A 19,490-nucleotide genomic window follows, 5' to 3' on the forward strand; every position below is an offset into this window, starting at 1 on the left:
ATAATGATGCATATTTGCCTCAATTCCGTGCGTGCATGGCCTGCAATTTTCCACTAATTAGACTTTTTAAAGACACATATGCAGTTATCTACTCAAATTTGCATCATCTGTTCCCCTATTGCCAAAGCAGATGTACACAGTGCCCACCCACCCCTCCTCCAGGAAATAATTTGCTTTTTATCTCCAAGTTCTTTTTGCACTGGTAGGCAGGAACGGGTGTCGGGGGGTATAGACGGATGGGGTTCTTGTCCCACTGAAGTGGGAGTCATCAAGCAGTGCAGACAAGAGGTGCTGGGCCTGAGTCAGACAGGAACAGTGGGGCTGAGAGGAAGAAACAGCCCCGGTGAGACCTGAAATGTAGTAGCAAATGGACCAAGGACCCCAAACACACCCCCAGCTTCAGCTGCCATCCCAAAAGGATCTAGCCACCCACCAATTCCCCAAAGAATCCAGCATTCAGACCCTACTCGTCTCAAACGGCTTTATTTCCCCAGTGTGGGGAGCTGTGAGTGGACTCTGGTCCCTGTGCCGCAAGGACCTGGGAGCCCTCTCCAGTCCAGCGGGCTCAGAGAGGGAACGCCTGGGCTCCAGAGGCTCATCCTCCCAGAGCAGGGCTGGTTCTGGGAGGAGCCAGGCCTGTGTGGTTTGCATGGATGACACTCCCTGAGTGGCCCTGGCAGCATCCAAGGTGGTAGTCCATGGGTATCCGGTTCACCTCAAAGACAAGGTCGCCAGGTGCAGGAGTCAAGGACCTGCTAGGCTTTACTCTGGGAGCAAAACTCCCCCTGGCAGCTACTCCTTGACGTCCACCAGCAGGGCTCAGTCTGGGAGAAGAGAGAAAAGAAGCTATGGGCATAGACAGAAGGGCAGAAAAAATAAGAGACTGGCAAAAAGAAAGATGCACAAAATGCAAAGGAGACCAAGAATGAAGCAGGGACAAAGGAAGGCCAGTGAACGAGAGAAACACTGAGATAAGGGCAGAGACCCAGATATGGGCAAGGACATAGACGTGGGTGGTGACAGACGCCAGACATACACACAAGTAGACGGTAAACACTGACCTTTGGGCCCAGGTGGGATTGGGGGAGGCGGTCCCCCTGGGGGAAGCAATGCAGAACGGCTCAGGGCCTCAGCTACCCAGCCCAGGACACGGGTACAGTGCTGGACCTGGGGAGCAGCGGAAGACATCAGGGGACCTGACCGGAATCTGCTGCCCCTCACCCTAGCCATCCTCCTCCAGCCTGGCCCGCGGTCCTCACCTCCTGTTCCAGCCCTTTCAGACGCTGCTCGTATTCGCGGATCTGTCTCAGCTGTTTCAATGCTGTGTCCACCCTGGGGATCCAGGGTTTTAGGTGGGTGCCAGCAGCCTACCAGGCCCGCCCACCTTGAAAGACCCACCCCCCGGAGCTCAGCTTTCCTCCCTAGCATTCTAAGACCCTGCCCCCGTAGGCTCCGCCTCTAGCCTGGGCCTTTGCAGGAAGTAAGTCACGAGATCGATCCGGAGGCCAGAAGCCCCGCCCAGGGCCAGGCCCCGCCCTCACTTCTGCGACGTGCGCTTCAGACGTTCAGAGTCGCTCTCCCGTTTGTCCCGAGCACGCGCCAGCAAGAAATTCTCCTTCTGCACTGACTCCCATGTCAACAGCCTCCGCTCCGCTTCCTTCGAGAGGTGGACCCCTGGACAGTGGGGCCAGAATAGAGTCAAAGGGACTGCCCATCTTCGGGCCACGCCCGCTCCTAGACCCAGCTTCCCCACCCAGAACCTCGAGCTTCCGTGATCTCCCAGACCGCACCTCCTCACCGTTCTTGGCCTTCCACTAATACCCCGCGCCCGGCCCCCTGACAAAGCCCTGCCCACTAGTGCTCCTAAGCGTCCTCCTCCTGCATATACATGCTCTTCTTTCTCTCCAGGTTCCGCCCCCTGAGTTTCTCTCTTTTGGGCCAAGCCGGGCTCTCACGAAAATGCTCGATGACTGGGGATGGTGGCAAGCGCGCCCGGCGCCTGCGAAATCGATGGATGAGGGAGCGCACGTGTGAGATGAAGATGAGAGGCGGGGCCAGTGCGGGCCGAGAGTGAAATTCCCGGATGAGGCTGTAGCGCTGCGCCTTCCAGTAAAGGTCGCTGTTGCCCTGCACTTTGCCGAAGGTATGGCTGTAGGGACCAGAGATCAAGAGTCACTAGAGGTAGAGGCGCCCCTTGGAAAAGTGGACCAAGATTACCTGTCAGGCAATATCTGTTTGAAACCCAAGGCAGAAGTTAAATGTCAGGATCAATAGTCAGAGGTATTTGGTAGCTGGGTTAGGAGGCTCCAGAGTCGGATGTCAAGAGATCAAGTTGGGAAAGCTATCACAAGTTAGGTAGAGATTGGAGTCAGGTTCACAAGTCAGCCTGGACACAAGTAACTAAAATCAAAAATGAAAATGGGGACATTACTATCAACCTTATAGAATCCTACTAAAAACCATATGTATGTGCTAAGTCGCTTCGGTCGTGTCCAACTCTTTTCAGCCCTAATGTGTAGCCTACCAGGCGTCTCTGTCCATGGGATTCTCCAGGCAAGGATACTGGAGTGGGTTGCCATTTCCTTCTCCAAGGGATCTTCCCCAACTAGGGATGGGACCAGTGTCTCTTAGGTCTCCTGCATTGGCAGGCGGATTCTTTACCACTAGCACCACCTGGGAAGTCAAAAACAATTATAAGAGAATGCTGTTAATAATTGTATGCCAACAAATTAAACAACCTAGATGAAATGGAAGAATTACTAGAAACACACAAATTACCTAAACTGACTCAAGAAGAAATAGACAATCTCAAAAGACCTATAACAAGTAAAGAGATTGAATCACTAATCAGAAATGTCCCAACAAAATAAGCCCAGGACCAGATGGCTTGACTGGTAAATTTTGCCAAACATTTAAAAGAGAATTAACACCGATCTTTCTCAGACTCTTCCAAAACATTGAAGAGAACACTTCCCAACTCATTCTATGAGGGCAGCATCACCATGATGATATCAAGGTGAAAGTGAAAGCAAAGTTGCTCAGTCGTGTCCGACTCTTTGTGACCCCGTGGACTATAGCCCACCAGGCCCTGCCCATGGGATTTTCCAGGCAAGAATACTGGAGTGGGTTGCCATTTCCTTCTCCAGGGGATCTTCCCGACCCAGGAATCGAACCTGGGTCTCCCACATTGTAGGCAGATGCTTTACCATCTGAGCCACCAGGGAAATCAAAGTCAGATAAAAATATCACAACTACAGACCAATATCCTTTATGAATATACATAAAAAAATCCTCAACAAAATACTAGAAACCTAATTCAACCACATATTAAAAGGATTATAGTAGGGATGTGTGCATGTTAAGTTGCTTCAGTCGTGTCCGACTCTTTGCAACGCTATGGACTGTCGCCTGCCAGGCTCCTCTGTCCATGGGATTCTCCAGTCAAGAATACTAGTCATTAGGAAAATGCAAATCAAAACCACAATGAAATAACTAGTTCATGCCCACTAGGATGGCTATAACCTCTCAATAAGGAAAGCACCTATTAGTAAGTATCTGGAAAAGCTAAATACAGAATTAACACATGACCCAGCATTCTATTGTAGAAATATAACCAAAAGAAATAAAAACAGAGATTCAAACAGATATGTTTGAATCAAACATCAAACACCAATGTTCATTGCAGCATTATCCCCAACAGCCAAAAGATGGGACAACCCAAGTCTCATTAGATGAATGGATCAACTAATGGATGCCTTTTATCAGTATATCAGTATTGTTCAGCCATAAAAAAGAATGGAGTAGTGGTACATGAAAACATTATGCCAGACACAAAAGAACAAATACTGTATGACTCTACTTACCTCCAAGAAGCAGAGTCATAGAGACAGAAAGTAAAGTAGCGGTGACAGGGACTGGCGGGGAGGGGAAAACGAGAAGTTATCCCTTGCTGAATGGTTACACACTCTGGAGTGATGAAAATGTTTAGGAAATAGACAGTGGTGGTGGCTGTATAACGTTATAAACGTAATTAATGTCACTGCATTATACACTTTAAAATGCAGAAGGTGGCAGTTTTTATGTTATATATATAGCCACAATTTAAAAAATTTTAATCTTCAGCCTGGACTCAGAGAGTGGATCAGATTCCAAAGTCCAGGTCAAGAGCACACTCTGGCTGGATTTGGGAACAAGCCAGCATTAGATTTTTTTTTTTTTTTTTTAGTTCTAGTTTATTGCTACCAACCCATCTCCCTCCACCCTTGTGCACACATGCTCAGTCATGTAATCCCATGGACTTCAGCCCGCCAGACTCCTCTGTCCATGGAGTTTTCCAGGCAAGAATACTGGAGTGGGTTGCCATTTCTTTCTCCTCCAGCATTAGATTTTTTTTTTTTTAGTTTTTTTTTCCATTTATTTTTATTAGTTGGAGGCTAATTACTTTACAACATTGCAGTGGTTTTTGTCATACAGTGAAATGAATTAGCCATGGATTTACATGTATTCCCCATCCCGGTCCCCACTCCCACCTCCCTCTCCACCCGATCCCTCTGGGTCTTCCCAGTGCACCAGGCCTGGGCACTTGTCTCATGCATCCAACCTGGGCTGGTGATCTGTTTCACCCTAGATAATATACATGTTTTGATACTGTTCTCTTGAAACATCCCACCCTCGCCTTCTCCCACAGAGTCCACAAGTCTGTTCTATACATCTGAGTCTCTTTTTCTGTTTTGCATATAGGGTTATCGTTACCATCTTTCTAAATTCCATATATATGTGTTAGTATACTGTAATGGTCTTTATCCTTCTGGCTTACTTCACTCTGTATAATGGGCTCCAGTTTCATCCATCTCTGATTCAAATGAATTCTTTTTAATGGCTGAGTAATATTCAGCATTAGATTTTAATCAGAGTTCAGAAACTAAAACTAGCATTACTTAGGCTGGGATCAAAAATGATGCTGGGGTCAAGGGTTAAGCTGGGATCAAGAGTCACTCTGGGGTCAACGGTCATGCTGGGTGAGGCCAGATCATCAGAGAGCAGTAGTGAAGTCTCTCAGTTGTATCCAACTGTTTGGGACCCCATGGACTGTAGCCTGCCAGGTTCCTCCGTCCACGGGACTTTCCAGGCAAGAATACTGAGGTGGATTGCCATTTTCTTCTCCTGGGGATATTCCCAACCCAGGGATCAAACACAGGTCTCCCGCATTGCAGGCAGACTCTTCACCATCTGAACTACCAGGGCGGTAGGGACTCACCTGAACATCGCGATGAGCAGATTGAGAAGCAGGATGTTGGCCACCAGCAGGAAGACAACAAGGAGGAGCACCACCAGCCAGTTGGCATACAGCGAGACGCATCCGCCCGAGAGGTTCCCTTCGGGGTGCCCCCATGAGCCCTGCTCCAGTGAACAGTTGCCGTGCTCCATGAGGGCCACTGTGAAGGGAGACAGTCAGAGATGGAGCCAGAGGGACAGGGACCTAAGGAAGACAGAAATCCAGAGGGCGGAGGAGAGCAAAGACCCGGAGAGAGGGCGACAGAATCCCAGAAAGAGAGGGGGACAGACACGCAAAGAAAAAGAGGGAAGGGTCAGAGACCCAGAGATAAGGCAGGAGGAGGGGGGCTCACTTGGAGGTCAGGTCCTCTCATCCTCCTTACCGTCCATCTCCCCCTGAGGGATCTGCCCAAAGATCTGCAGGTAAGGCCGGTAGAAGACGCGGCGCAGGATATTCGGGAGACTACGGTCCTGGGGCCTAAGGAGCCCCTCAGTGGCCACCCCGTAGGCAACCAGCCACACGCCGAGGAAGAAGAGGAAGAAGAACACATCCTTCACCTGCAGAAGAGGAAGATGAGACCAAGCCTGGCCCCGCCCTTCCCTACTCTGGCCCCGCCCCAGTGCCCGAAGCCCCTCCTCCTCACCAGACGCTCCGTTACCGCGAATCCACGGCAGCTTCTTGGCTCTGCCCCTTTCATCCTCAGGCCCCGCCCACACCAGCGCGACCCCACCCCTCACCATCTTGCTCACGATGACGATCTTGGGCCCCAGCTGTTTGTTGACTGTGAAGATGTGCAGCAGCCTCAGCGTGAAGATCATGAAGTCAAGGCAGAGGACAGTGCGGCCCAGGTCATACAGGCCCGGGGTCAGCCTGGGGTGTGGGGAGACGCGGCAGACGTCACTCAAGGGTTACAGGCTGCAAAGAAAGCCCCGAGTCTTCCCAACACCAGACTGAAGGCGAGGGTGTGGCCTCTCCAGGGCCAGAACTGGGACACTCCCCACTCCAGTTCACCTGGGGTTTACTCAAAATTTGGCACCGTGACATTGCCAAGCTGGGCCTCGAAGGGCACTGGTACCCATTAAATAATGGCTGTATGAAAAACGGCCTTAGCAAAAAGCTGGGAGGGAGGTCCCTATAACATCAAGTTGGGAAAACGGCAGCTATATTTGCCCAACCTATAAATGGCAAGATAGGGAGCGTTCCAGCAAACCAATAAGCAGAGGACAATGGACCTAACAGGAAAATGGATAAAGGCTAAGGACACACAATTCACAGAAGAAGGTCAAACAGTGAATAATGTCAGCAATCTCTAAGGGGAAAATGAAAATTATATCCCTATTTTGCATCATCCTGTACTTAAACTTTGAAGGGATTAAAAACCTAAAGTTAAAGGTAAGACATCAAATCTTAATAAGAAAATATAGAAGAATTTCTTCATGAACTTGAAATAAGATAACTGTCATATAAGAAAAAGAGTCCTATATACAAAACACAAAATCATGACAAAAGAAAATACTGAAAAATCAACTACTTTGAAATATAAAACATATGCATATTAAGAGATAACATAAATATGATGGACAGAGAAAGGCAGAATTTTCTGCCAAAAAATGTATAGCCTAAATTTGATCCTGAGAGAGTACTAGACAAACTCCAATGGAGGCAAATTCTACAAAATAACTAGTCTGAACTTATCGTAAAAGTTGAAGATGGACTGAAAACCTGTCCCAGATTAGAGACAATTAAGGAGATGTGACAACTAAAGGCAACATGGAATCCTGGATTGGCTCCTGATCCAGAAAAAGGACATCAGTGGACAATTGATGAAATTTAAATAAAATCTCCCAGTTTTGATAATGTAAGATGTTAACATTTGGGGGATCTGGATGAATGGTGTATGAGACTTCTTTGTGCTGTTTCTGCAACATTTTTTATAAGTCTAAGGGTTTTTCAAAATGAAAAGTTAAAGAATAAAAAGTGTTTAAAGAACATATGAAAGTGAAAAGACAAGTTGCAGACTGTGAGATGATATTTAGAACAAAACCACAAGGATTGGGATGTAGAATATAAAAAGAGCACTACCAAAAAATATATACATGCACGAGATCAGTGAACACAATAAATTAAAAACTGGGACAGAGAATATGAAAAGACAGGCGATAAAGTACACGTGCCATTAGACATGAAAGGTGCCAAACTTACCCAACTAGGAGTCTTGGATGCATAAATTAGAACAAGGAGAGGTCATTTTTACCCATCAGATTGGCAAAACATGTAAAGGTTAATAATTGGAGAGCTACAGTCTTAGATTGAAAATACTAGTATCATCAAGCATGTCCTCAAGGGGGCAGTGTCTTACCCAGATGGTGGGTGTGTAGCTGGAAGAAGCTATTTTTACAAAGAAAAGCAATGAACCTCAAAAATAACCTATACTCTTTGACTCACAAAGTGTACGTCCGGGATGTAAACTTTTACAACTTTGAAATAACAAAAAATTAGAAACAACTGAAATGTCCATCCAGAAGGGACTGGCAAAATAAAACAGTTCATCCATTCAATTCTGGAGAACGCTGGAAATTTGTCCTGTGTAAACTGAGATTTTTGGACTTTTTTTTCCCCATGCAATTCTTCCCCCATCTAGAAAATGATGAGCTTGACAAAAATATCTAAAATATCAGTGGTATTGCTAAAGAATGTTAGCACATGGCCTTAGTCCTTTCCTCTCAGAAGATACTTGATACAAAATACAAGGAATAAACAGAAGCACAATGTTCTACAAAACTTTCTTATCTTGCTGTTTAAAAAAATTATTCATGTCAAGTTACTTTGTACCATTTTTAACACAGCACAGAAGAACCATGCCTCTCAGAGTGTCAAATAGAATATTGAAAAGAGTAAAGGGTCATTGCTGTCAACTGTCCAGATTATCAAAGGGGGTGTCGGGATCCTTCATCCCCTATAAATAGTCACCAGGTTGTGACCAAAAAGTTCTTTGCTCTCTTCAAAAGCAGCAGTGTTCTAACAGCTGATACTTTATTTTTTTAAAAAACCATCAGAGTACTGGACTCAGAGCAGCTAATATCTGATTAAAACTTCATGTTATCTCAAGTAGAAAATGAAAGACACTTTAGAGAGAAGTATTTGGTCTGATTCTCTCTCTTGAAGTTCAGAATTTTTGTCCCACTGCCTCATGAAAAGAATTCATTCATTCATTAAATCTGGCAAGGAGAAGTCTTTCCTGGCTGCTTTAGTCAGCAATGACTGGCTAAAACCTCTTCTTCAGGAATCGGATGCAGCATTTGTAAAGAATAAGGAATATCTGCAAATACTAACATGGAAAGAATGTCAGGGACATATTATGGAGAAAAAGAACAGGTTGCAAAAGAATACATAACATAAAAAAAACATACAGTATCTTTGACAGAAAACAACAAAATTCTGTAAAGCAATTATCCTTCAATAAAGGAACAAATTTTAAAAAACATATAGATGTAAAGTAATTAGCCTCCAACTAATAAAAATTAAAAAAAAAAAAAAAACATATAGCATCTTCTGTGTATAATATCTGTGTATAGAAGAAGTATGTAAATGCATAGCAAAAGAACAGGCAGGATGTTCACGAAACTGTTGATGGAGGCAATTACAGAGAAAAGGAGGAAGCTTGGAAAAAAAGAAAAAAGGAGGAATCTTGCAATGGCTGAGGAAGATGATTGGTTTCTGTTTTATTCTCTTCTACACTGGGACATAATCTTGTTCAATAAGGATGTACTTCTGCATTTCTTTGGGTATAGACTATACTCAGAGATGTTTTAAGTTGCTGGGAGATAAGACAGACATGGCTTGAAGAGTTTATAATCTTGCGTTGAGAAGCGAGACACAAAAGCCATGATCTAAGCACTATGGCGGGGAGCTCTCAGGATGTTAGGGGAACACAGAGGAGAGAGCCAGAGTCCAGGAAGGAAAAAGGAAGACTTTCAGAGACACGACAGTAAAGCTGAGGCAGAAAGGAAGTACAGAAGGCTGGCCTGGCCAAGGAGAGGAGGGAAAAGCGTTTCAGGGTGGGGGAACAGCATGTGCCAAGACCCAAAGACAACATAATGTATTCCCAAGAATATTTTGATTTTCCCTTTGCCCTCTCTCTGGGCACCACACAACATGATCTAGAAACTATAGAAGAAATGAACTAACATTATATATACACATATCCCGACCTGGGCAACAGAAAATACTTCAGGGTAATTCCCCACAATTTGTTTTATTAATTAGCTAAGAAATAAGCAGAAAGTCAAGATTTTTATGGAGTAAGTGAAAGTCGCTCAGTGTGTCTGACTCTTTGCGACTCCACGGACTGTATAGTCCATGGAATTCTCCAGGCCAGAATACTGGAGTGGGTAGCCTTTCCCTTCTCCAGGGGATCTTCCCAACCCAGGAATCAAACTGGGGTCTCCTGCATTGCAGGCGGATTCTTTACCAACTGAGCTATCAGGGAAACCCTGATTGATCAGAGAGTAAAAAGTTGATAAAACATTCGGGCTTCCCTGATGAAATTTAACCCAGGAAAATCAGACATGACAGAATTAAAGTCACAAAGTAAAATTTACAAACATAGTTTGAGCAGATTTTAGCAAAATCTGAGATGGATTAAAAACACGAACACTGAACCAAATACTTGTAAAACTTAACTCAAATAGTAATCAAGCTGAAATAATTTCAGAAACTGAAAAAGAAAATAATTGAAGCTACTTTCACTGCCCTGCAATATAAACTTGATCAAGTCAGTTTAAAGTAACTAGAAAATACTTCCTTGGTAAGAATCTCTCAGTAGAATTCTGATTACCATTTTATAATCACGCAGATTCAAAATACCGAGGATCAAGGTCAAAGCCTCTGGCCTTGTGAAGAAGGAATTGTAAGTAGTTCTGAAAGAGGCTGGAGTGGAGATGAAGAACAGAGAAAAGAACCAGAGAGGCAGCCCTGCAGAGAAAGGCAGACCCAGACCAGGTCCAGGGACTATGACATGGTGCTGGGGAGCCCCGAGAAGCTAGGGAGGACAGGCCAGCCCTGGGCACAGAAGGCCCCTTGCAGACCCTGTAGAGGATGGACTAGGGAGGGAAGAGAGCGGGGTCCAGGAAGCTGGGCAAGGGTCAGCTTCCTTCTCTAGGGAGAGAAGGAAATGGCAATTCATTCCAGTGTTCTTGCCTGGGAAATCCCATAGACAGAGGTGCCTGGGGGGCTACAATCCATGAGTCGAAAGAGTCAGACACGAGTCAGCAACTAAACAACAACAATATTGTATGCCTACAACTGATATAATATTGTACCTCAATTATACGTCAATGGGAAAAAAAGAGAAGCAGCAGCAGAACTGGATTTAGCTGCTGCCTGCTGCAGAGAAGCCAAGAGTCGAGGCCCCTAACCCCACCCCTCACCTCCCACCCCCACCCGCCCACCCCCAGGAAGGAGGGTCAGAGGTCGTGGGCAGGGCACTCACCTGCAGCCCACGCCCAGGAGAAAGCAGGTGAGGGCCACCAGGTCGCACTGGTTCCAGGCGTCGGAGAGGTAGAGATGCAGGCGGCGGCGCAGTGGGGCCTGGTGGGAGTCTGTCCCGGGTCCCCCCATGGCCAGGCTGCCCAGGCCGCTGCCCAGGCCCTGGCGGAACTCCTCACAGAGCAGGGTGAAGGCCCAGAAGTAGAGCAGCAGCTCCAGGACGCCGGGCCCCTCGGGCGCAAAGTCGATGAGCAGCACGCGTGCGAAGAGCAGCAGGAAGAGGAGGTAGCTGATCACGTTGCCCATGAAGGCCGTCACCGGCGCCCCCCAGAACTGCGGCCAGCGGCGCAGGCGCGGTGGGCACCCCCCGCAGCAGTCCCTGCGTCTGGGCGGCCTCAATACCCCCAAGGGCATCTTCTCAGGGGGGTCGGTGGGCCTGTGCGGGAGAGAGGGGGGGAAGGGAGGAGGGCTCAACCTGATCTCTGCACCTGACCTTCACCATCATCAGGACTCTGAGCTGTCCTACCCTCCTCACCCTGCTTTCCAGTCTGTCCCCACCTTCCTGCCCGACCTGAAACGAAGTCTGACGCCCTCCATCTCCTTGAGCTTTGACCCCTGATCCAACCTCTGACCTCTGAAATCTACCTTCAACACTGCTGAGCTTCCACCCCTGACTTTCCCCACCGTTCTGATCTCTGGCCTCTAGACTGACCTCTGACTCTTGTCTGGCTTTGGCTCCAAGTCCCTCTTCTTTCACCCTCACAACCTCTGACTCTCTGTGTGACCTTGGACCATTTCCCTGACCTCTGGCCCTCAAATATAACCTCTGACCTCCTCATTTCATGACCTCGGTTCCCCAGGTTTGACAACTCTGTTAACTACAGTTGGCACTTGCCATCTACCTCTACAGGGCTTCCCAGGTGGCACTAGTGGTAAGAGATGCGGGTTGGATCCCTGGGTCAGGAAGATCCCCTGGAGAAGGAAATGGCAACCCACCCCAGTATTCTTGCCTGGAAAATTCCACGGACAGAGTAGCCTGGTGGCCTACAGTCCATAGGGTCGCAAAGAGTCGGACACTGAAGTGACTTAGCACGCATCTGCCTCTACAAGGATTAAATTAGGTGCTGCGGCAGCTGCTGACCTTTAATACCCCTTGAAGGGAATTCAGGGTGGAGAGCAGGAGTGAGGCACTCTGTGCTCTGGGGAAAACTGGCAGAACAGGTTTTCAGATAGATATTTTCAGGTGCTGATCTTATGAACCCAATTCTTACATTTCCTCATATCTAGAAAAGCACCAAATTCCTTCATGGAACTCCATATCTGAATGTTAACTTCTGACCCACACCCAATAGTAGATTATCCAGCTGAGTTTTCTCAGTTAATTCTTCCTTCCCGATATCTGATCTCTCACTGTATAGCCTTACCTGAATTCTAACCTTCTTGGTCCACTCATATCTCTGACACTTTTCACCTGAGTTCTGATACTCTTCCCAGTTACATCCTAATTCTTAATTCTGATCTCAAATCAGAAACAGCAAAATGAATACTATTACTAATAATAAGTTCAGAAAGCTAACAGGAAAAATAAACTGGCTCGGAAAGGCATCCTGTCTTAAAAAAAAAAAAAGCAGAAAGGAAACCCCAAAGTGGAAAGAACCCAAATGTCAAAGTGGAAAGAACCCAAGTGTCAAAGTGGAGAGAACCCAAATGAACTGATGAACAGATAGATAAAAGGTAGTAGATTCACACAATGGAATATTATTCAGCAATGAAAAAGGAATGAAGCGCTGATACATGTTACACAGTGGATAAATCTTGAAAACATGATGCTAAGTTAATGAAGCCAGTCATAAAATACCACATAGTATATGCCTCCATTTACATGAAATATCCAGAACAGGCAAATCCATAGAGACAGAAAGTAAATTAGTGGTTGCCTGAGACTGGAGAAGGGAGGAGTGGAGAGTGAGACTGTTAATAGATACAAGATTTCTTGCTGCAGTGATGAAAATATTTTAAAATTAATTTTGTGATGATTTCACAACTCTGTGAGTATATTGAAAACGACTGAGAATTGTACACCGTAAATGGGTGAACTGAATATATGGGAACTATATCTCAATAAAGCTGTTCCAAAACAAATGAGCAGAGAGAATAGTAAAAGTTAAAGAAAGTGAGATGCAGAAAGAACTAGTGACTTCCCTGGTGGTCCAGTGGTTAAGAATCTGTCTGCCAATGCAGGGAATACAGGCTTCTAGAGCCTTTGCCCCACAACAAGAGAAGCCACTGGAATGAGAAGCCTGCAACTAGAGAGTAGCTCCCACTCATGGCAAATAAAGAAAGCCCTCGCGCAGCAAAGAAGACCCAGTGCAGCCAAAAATAAATAGTTTTTCAAAATAAAGATAAAAAAAGAAAGGAGAATTAGCTCCCCGATAACAGGAAAAAATAGACCTGGTAACAAAAGTAGGTGGTGGGTAAGAATGCTCCCCAAAGTCTGCCATCTGAAATCCAAACAAGACACACACGGATTCCTGGGAATGCCAGGAATCTGTCCTTTAAGAAAGTTCTCCAGGAAGGTGGCTCTCCACAGTGGCTAAGAGCACAGATTCAGGAACAAGAAGATCTGGGTTCAAATCCCACCTCCCACCACTGACCAGTCAATCACATGATCTGAGGTGGGTGACTTAATGCCTCAGTTATTTCATCTGTAAAATGAGGATAACAATAGACACAATAGCATATGGTTGTTGAGAGAATTAAATGAACTGATTTCAAAATGATTTAGTACACTGGCTGCCCACTGTAAGTGTGCTATGACATCATCTATTTTTTATATTTATTTTTATTTATTTATTTGGCTGGGCCTGGTCTTAGTTGCAGGATGCGGGATCTTCGATTTTCACTGTGATCTTTAGTTGTGGCATGCAAAGTCCTACTTGTGGCTTGGGATCCAGTTCCCTGACCAGGGATGGAACCCAGGCCTCCTGCATTGGAAGCACAGAGTCCCAGCCACTGGACCACCCAGGAAGTCCCCATCATCTCTTGTTAATATCATTATCATATGGTACAAATGTTGGGAACTCACCGGGCAAGGACACCTTCTATCTAATTTATTTCAGAGGTCTGATTGTTTTTTTTTTTTAGTTTCCTCTTCTACCTTGACAAATATTTTATATTCTTTGTGCATTATCTCAGAAAAAAAAGTATACATAATATATTTAAATTTGACTTGTTTCTCGGTTGGTGGTGTGTTTCACAGATTTTTGGCAGTCTGACTATGTTTCTAACAGTTACCAGGAACATTTTCTTCTTCTAGAATATTGGGGCTGAGGTTCCTCCCTTTTCCCATTCAAGTGGTTAAAGTAGAGATGTGTGTGTGTGTGCGCGTGTTAGTCGCTTAGTCGTGTCTGACTCTTTGTGACCCCATGGACTGTAGTCCGCCAAGCTCCTCTCTCCATGGGGTTTCCTAGGCAAGAATACTGGAGTCGGTTGCCATTTCCTCCTCCAGGGGATCTTCTCAACTGCGAATGAATACACTGTATTACTGTGGACCAAATATTTTGGTTCCCTCCCAGTGGGAGAATTAGGAGCTAAGGAATTACTATATGACTAACTTTTGCCCATGAAATGTGGGCAAAAGTGACATGTGTCACTTCCAAGTGGAGGCTTTAAGGTCAACACCTCCCTGGTTGCCACTGGGGCTTCCCCGGCGGCTTAGACAGTAAAGAATCTGCCTGCCATGCTGGAGACCCAGGTTTGATCTCTGGGTCAGGAAGATCCCCTGGAGAAGGGAATGGCTACCCACTTCAGTATTCTTGCCTGGAGAGTTCCATGGACAGAGGAGCCTGGAGGGAGTCAGTCATGACTGAGAGACTGACACATTTGGTTCTGGTCTCTTTCCCAGCTACCATGAGACCAGCAACATCTCAGCTAGAAGGTGCTTGCTTATCCCAAAGTGGAGACCACGTAGAGCAGAGCCACAAACAAACCCAAAACGGAGCATGAATGACAACGAAATCCTCACTGTGCCAGCCACTGAGAGTTTGGGATGCTTTGTTAATGCAGCATTACCCAATCTAAGCTGACGAATACCATACAATCTTCTTTTTATAGGAAAGGAAGTGGAGGCTCATGGGTGGAGCCACTTACAAAGTCAAAGTCAGGATTTAAACCCAGGTCTGCTCGACTCAGAACCAAGTTCTTCACAGAGTCTGTTCTGCAGAATTACCAGAAGATTGGTAAATATTCTATTCCATTTGCTTAGGGCTCTGATTTTGAAAACACCTTCATGGGTACCGCAGCACAGAGATTAAGAGCAAAGTTCTTGGAGACAGAAAAATTAAAGAGGCAAAAGATCCCTAAATGAACCAAATCCACCCAATTCTACTTGCTCTGTTGAGACAGAAATACATGTAGCTTGAAGCAAACTGACGGCCAGTGAGGAATTCCTTGGCAGCAGAACCAAACCTAGAACCGAGCCTTGAGCCTGGCATCTGGGAAACCCCCTCAAGTGTTTTCAGCGGCTTCAAGAAACGCCCATCTCCTGAAGCCCCACTTCTCCCCTCTGGCCGTGTTCCCAGCGCCTGGCGCTCCTGGGGCTGCCCGGGGTGCCCCCGCCTCACTCACTCGGCAGGCCCTTCCCCACTGACGTTGCCATCCTCGTCAAGCATCAGGTCCTTCTGCGTGGTCTCCTCATCTGACTTCCTGGCATGGAGGGACGCCCACAGTGAGGAACAGGGGGTAGGAGGGGAGTTCTCCAGAGAGACCCAAACCCACTCACCCAGAGACATGCAGGAAGGAGAGGAATTACCCCAGAGGGACCTGCCCCCAGAGCCCTGGCCAGAGAGCAGAGGCATTGTAGAGAGTCCCCCGAAAGCTCCCCCCCCACGACGTGCCCCCTGGCTGGGGGAGGGAAGGAATGAACATGGTTAGAGGAAGCACTGGACAGACCACGTAGAAAGCGGCCAGAATTGAGCAGGAAGGAGAAGCTGATCACCCGCCCCAACCCAATCCTGCCACCTGCCAGTCTAGCCCCAGGGACTGACCTGAAGGTGATGAGGTTCGTGTAGATGAGCGGGGGGCAAAAGAAGGCAAGAACCAGGGCCCAGATGGGCGTGGCACCGTCCATCTCCCCCCACCACTTCTGTGTCAGCAGAGCCTGCGGGGGCGGGGAGGATTAGGAGCCTGAATCTCCCCCGCACCCCCTCCCAAAGACCCCAGGCAAGGATGCACCCTGCTCCCTGGCCCAGGGCAAATGCTCACTGCGGGGGTGGGGCTGGGGTGGGGCTGGGGGGAAAGGGGTCAAAGACAAGGACCACCTTCCCCAGATTTTAGTGGAGTTAAACAGCCAACATTTGTTAACACAATACACCACATAAGCACTGTGCACAGATCAGCTCACTTAACCTTCACCTCTCCCCCAGGAGGACAGGCACTATTATTTTCTCCTTTTCCACAGATGGGCACAGGGACGTTACGGAAGGGGTGAACACTGGAATCCCTGAGTTTAACCATCGTTCAGAGTAAAGGACTCTGGGAAAGTTCTTGAAGTGCCAACAAGTCATTCCGACAATGAAGGTGGGACTCCCTGCTGGGTAGGCGAACCTCATACTTGGCGTGGGACTCACTGAACCCCTGTCAGATTTAGACTAAGGAAACCGAGAGAAGTTTCAAAATGTCAGGATTAAGGACTTCCCTGGTGGGTAGTCCAGTGGTTAAGATTCCACGTTTCCACTTCAGGGGGCGTGGGTTCGATCCCTGGTCAGGGAAGTTCCACATGCCACTGTGTGCCCCCGCAAAAAAGAAAGAAAATAGAAACTGACAACCAGAATGCAAAAATGCAGGGCCGACTACAAATAATGAGGTACGAAATTTACTCCCAATTATCAGAAATAAGTATTATTTTTTTAATGTCAGGATTAGCAGAATGGGAGAGACAGAGGGGGCACACTGGGCTTGCCAAAGGAAGGGTAGGATTTCCTAAGCCAGAGTTTGTCTACACCTAGAACACGAGGTAATTGTCCAGTGACGCCGTTCTAATTGTTGAAACCTGGAAACGGGGACCTCTCAGGGAAGTGGGAAGGACTTCTTGTGTGAGAGGCGGGACTTCCTACTAAAGTCACCAGTACTCCTGTCTCTGGAATAGAATTTTTTTTTTTTTTTTTGCCACATTGCTCAGGCATGCAGGATCTTAGTTCCCTGATCAGCCCTCAAACTTGTACCCCGTGCAGTGAGAGCACAGAATCCTAGTCACTGAGCTGCCAGTTCTATTCCCTGGAATAGAACTTTTTAAAAAATATTTGTTTATTTTATTTATTTGGCTGTGTCGAGTCTTAGCTGTGGCACGTTGGGATGTTTTAGTTGTGGCATGTAGGATCTGACTCCCTGACCAGGGATCAAAGCCAGGCCCCCTGAATTAGGAACGCCGAGTCCTAGGCATTGAAGCACCAGGAAGTCCTGGAATAGAACTTTCTAGGAGGGTGTGCTTTGCTGTGGGAAGGTTGGCTTTCCTGTGGCAGGGGGTGGGGCTTCTTTGGGGAAGAGCAAACTTTCCGGGAGAGGACTGAGACTTTCTGGAGGAGGGGTGGTCTCCAGGAAGGGGGTCAAGACCACAGACTGCCACCATGGCAGAGGCTCGTCCTCCAGACTCCCCAGAGTCCAGCTGAGGACTGTGTGGGTGTCTCAGATGCTCACCTGCACCCCATCCTGGGCAAAGAAGGCACGGGCATCCGCCTGTGTGGCGAGCTGCAGGCAAGTGGCATCACCCCAGAGTGGGCAGCGCCGAAGGAGCAGGCGGGCAGACCGTTCCTCACTGCTGCGGTAGCATTCTCCAAAGAGGTCTGGGTGTGGGACATTCATGTGAGAGGGAGGAAGAGTCGTGGGAAGACAGTGGGAGGGAAGAGATGAGGGGATTGCAGGGGAAGGGGCAGGGTTACTAGAGAAGGAAAGGGGAGACTTACAGCCCCCTTCCCGGCTGCTCCCTGCAGTGCCCCCAGGCACCCGGGCCCCACGCACCAACACCCAGCCCCTTGAACTTGGCCGGGCCCCACGCACCAACACCCAGCCCCTCGAACTTGGCCGCCAGATCCTTCCTCCGTGCTGCCTCCTCGGCCTCAGTCTCCAGGCGCCCCAGCACTCGCAGCAACAAAGAGGCCCCAAGAGCTGAGGCCACGGAATTGGAACCCTGGAGAGACAGAGACAGGGGGTCATGGATAGGGACAGAGTTTGAAGTGAGATGCACGGAGGCGGTGAAGAAGATGGGAGGAACGCTTGTGATCAAGGGAAGGGACAGAGGCCAGAGGTCATCAGAAATTAACCAAGGGAATCAGAAGCCAAGGATGTTTGCAGATGAATCTGGAAGAAACTGAACATCAAGGGAACATGTCAGAAGTCAGATGGTTCAGAGACTGCCCGGGCTGGGCCGGAATTAAAATGACATCAGAGGTTATGGACAGACTGGGAAGCGGTCAGAGGTGTCACCTAAAATGGCAGAGGAAGGAAAGAAGGAAGACAGCATCTCACATCTTGGCCAGACCTGCTGAAACACAGCTACATGCTCGGTCGTGTCCAACTCTTTGCGACCACGTGAACTGTGGCCCACCAGGCTCCTCTGTCCAGGAGATTCTCCAGGCAAGAATACTGGAGTAGGTTGCTATTCCCTTCTCCAGGGGATCTTTCTGACCCAGGGATCGAATCAGAGTCTCCTGCGTTGCAGGCAGATTCTTTACCACTGAGCCACCTAGTAAGTTGAGAGAGATGGCAGAGGCTGCTGCTGCTGCTAAGTCGCTTCAGTTGTGTCCAACCCCATGCAACCCCAATAACGGCAGCCCACCAGGCTCCTCCATCCCTGGGATTCTCCAGGCAAGAATACTGGAGTGGGTTGCCATTTCCTTTTCCTATGCATGCATGCATGCTAAGTCACCTCAGTCAGAGAGAACCTCAAAACTTGGTCCCTCCACAACGGCAACAAATGAGCTGGCTAAAAAGGAAAAAACTGTCAGGATCAACTTTTTCAGAATTCTGGAATCTAACATAAAATTTACAACAAACAGGAGAATGCTTAATGAAGAAAGATTTCAGTAAAAGAGCACAGTGACCTTTAAACTAATCCACTTATCATTGCCAATTCCCCAGCACAGTGGTTGCCTTGAAAAAAACAGCCATATTCTTGCTGTAGGTTGTTGTTATCGGAGGGAACGACTCAGATCTTAACTCTTTTTTTTATGTCTATGGGATCTTCTCGGGTCAGGGATGGAACCCATGAGTCTTGCACTGGCAGGCAGATTCCTGACCACTGAGCCACCAGAGAAGCCCCGGATCTTACTCTTAAATAACTGTGGTTGTGTGTATCAACCTAGCTGGTGGCTCTCTGAAGGGACGGCTCAAGGGCTGGCTGTTGTTTCACTGTTCTTGCAGCTTCCCCCAGAGCAGAAGTGGCTTCCCAGATGGTGTTTGAAAATATTAAAGACAAACGTATTAGCCTTGGCTCCTTGATGCAAATAATAACAGTCAAGGCAAGTGAGAGATACTCTGAACAACCTGGGAGGGCAAAGGGAAACAGCTGGGAAAGGGGATGCTTGGGGGAGTGAGGGGTTTAAAAAGCTCCTACATGGGGCTTGTGGTAAAGAATCCACCTGCCAATGCAGGAGAAACAGGTTCAATCCCTGGTCCGGGAAGATCCCACATGCTGCAGAGCGACTAAGCCCATGTGTCACAACTACTGAGCATC

At 47.5% G+C, this 19,490-nt stretch overlaps 1 protein-coding gene across 5 annotated transcripts in view; it reads right to left on the reverse strand.

Moving 5' to 3' along the window:
• Positions 1 to 467: 467 nt before the first annotated feature.
• TRPM4 (transient receptor potential cation channel subfamily M member 4) overlaps positions 468 to 19,490 on the reverse strand; it is a 40,560-nt gene continuing 21,537 nt past the window's right edge. The window contains exons 13-25 of one of the 5 annotated variants that reach the window (XM_020885673.2): positions 17,816 to 17,945; positions 17,456 to 17,601; positions 15,808 to 15,920; positions 15,389 to 15,466; positions 10,767 to 11,198; positions 6,013 to 6,145; positions 5,658 to 5,832; positions 5,258 to 5,435; positions 1,956 to 2,149; positions 1,542 to 1,674; positions 1,260 to 1,332; positions 1,062 to 1,167; positions 468 to 824 (exon numbers count right to left, since the gene is read on the reverse strand). In XM_020885673.2, coding sequence (XP_020741332.2) covers positions 820 to 824; positions 1,062 to 1,167; positions 1,260 to 1,332; positions 1,542 to 1,674; positions 1,956 to 2,149; positions 5,258 to 5,435; positions 5,658 to 5,832; positions 6,013 to 6,145; positions 10,767 to 11,198; positions 15,389 to 15,466; positions 15,808 to 15,920; positions 17,456 to 17,601; positions 17,816 to 17,945 — 1,896 coding nt within the window. In that variant the 3' untranslated portion in view covers positions 468 to 819. Of the gene's footprint in view, positions 825 to 1,061; positions 1,168 to 1,259; positions 1,333 to 1,541; positions 1,675 to 1,790; positions 2,674 to 5,257; positions 5,436 to 5,657; positions 5,833 to 6,012; positions 6,146 to 10,766; positions 11,199 to 15,388; positions 15,467 to 15,807; positions 15,921 to 17,455; positions 17,602 to 17,815; positions 17,946 to 19,490 lie in introns of those variants that run through there. The other 4 variants (XM_070450539.1, XM_070450540.1, XR_011482029.1 and 1 more) reach the window with 4 other exon arrangements.

This window comes from Odocoileus virginianus, chromosome 20, assembly GCF_023699985.2.
Source record: "Odocoileus virginianus isolate 20LAN1187 ecotype Illinois chromosome 20, Ovbor_1.2, whole genome shotgun sequence".
Taxonomy (NCBI): domain Eukaryota; kingdom Metazoa; phylum Chordata; class Mammalia; order Artiodactyla; family Cervidae; genus Odocoileus; species Odocoileus virginianus.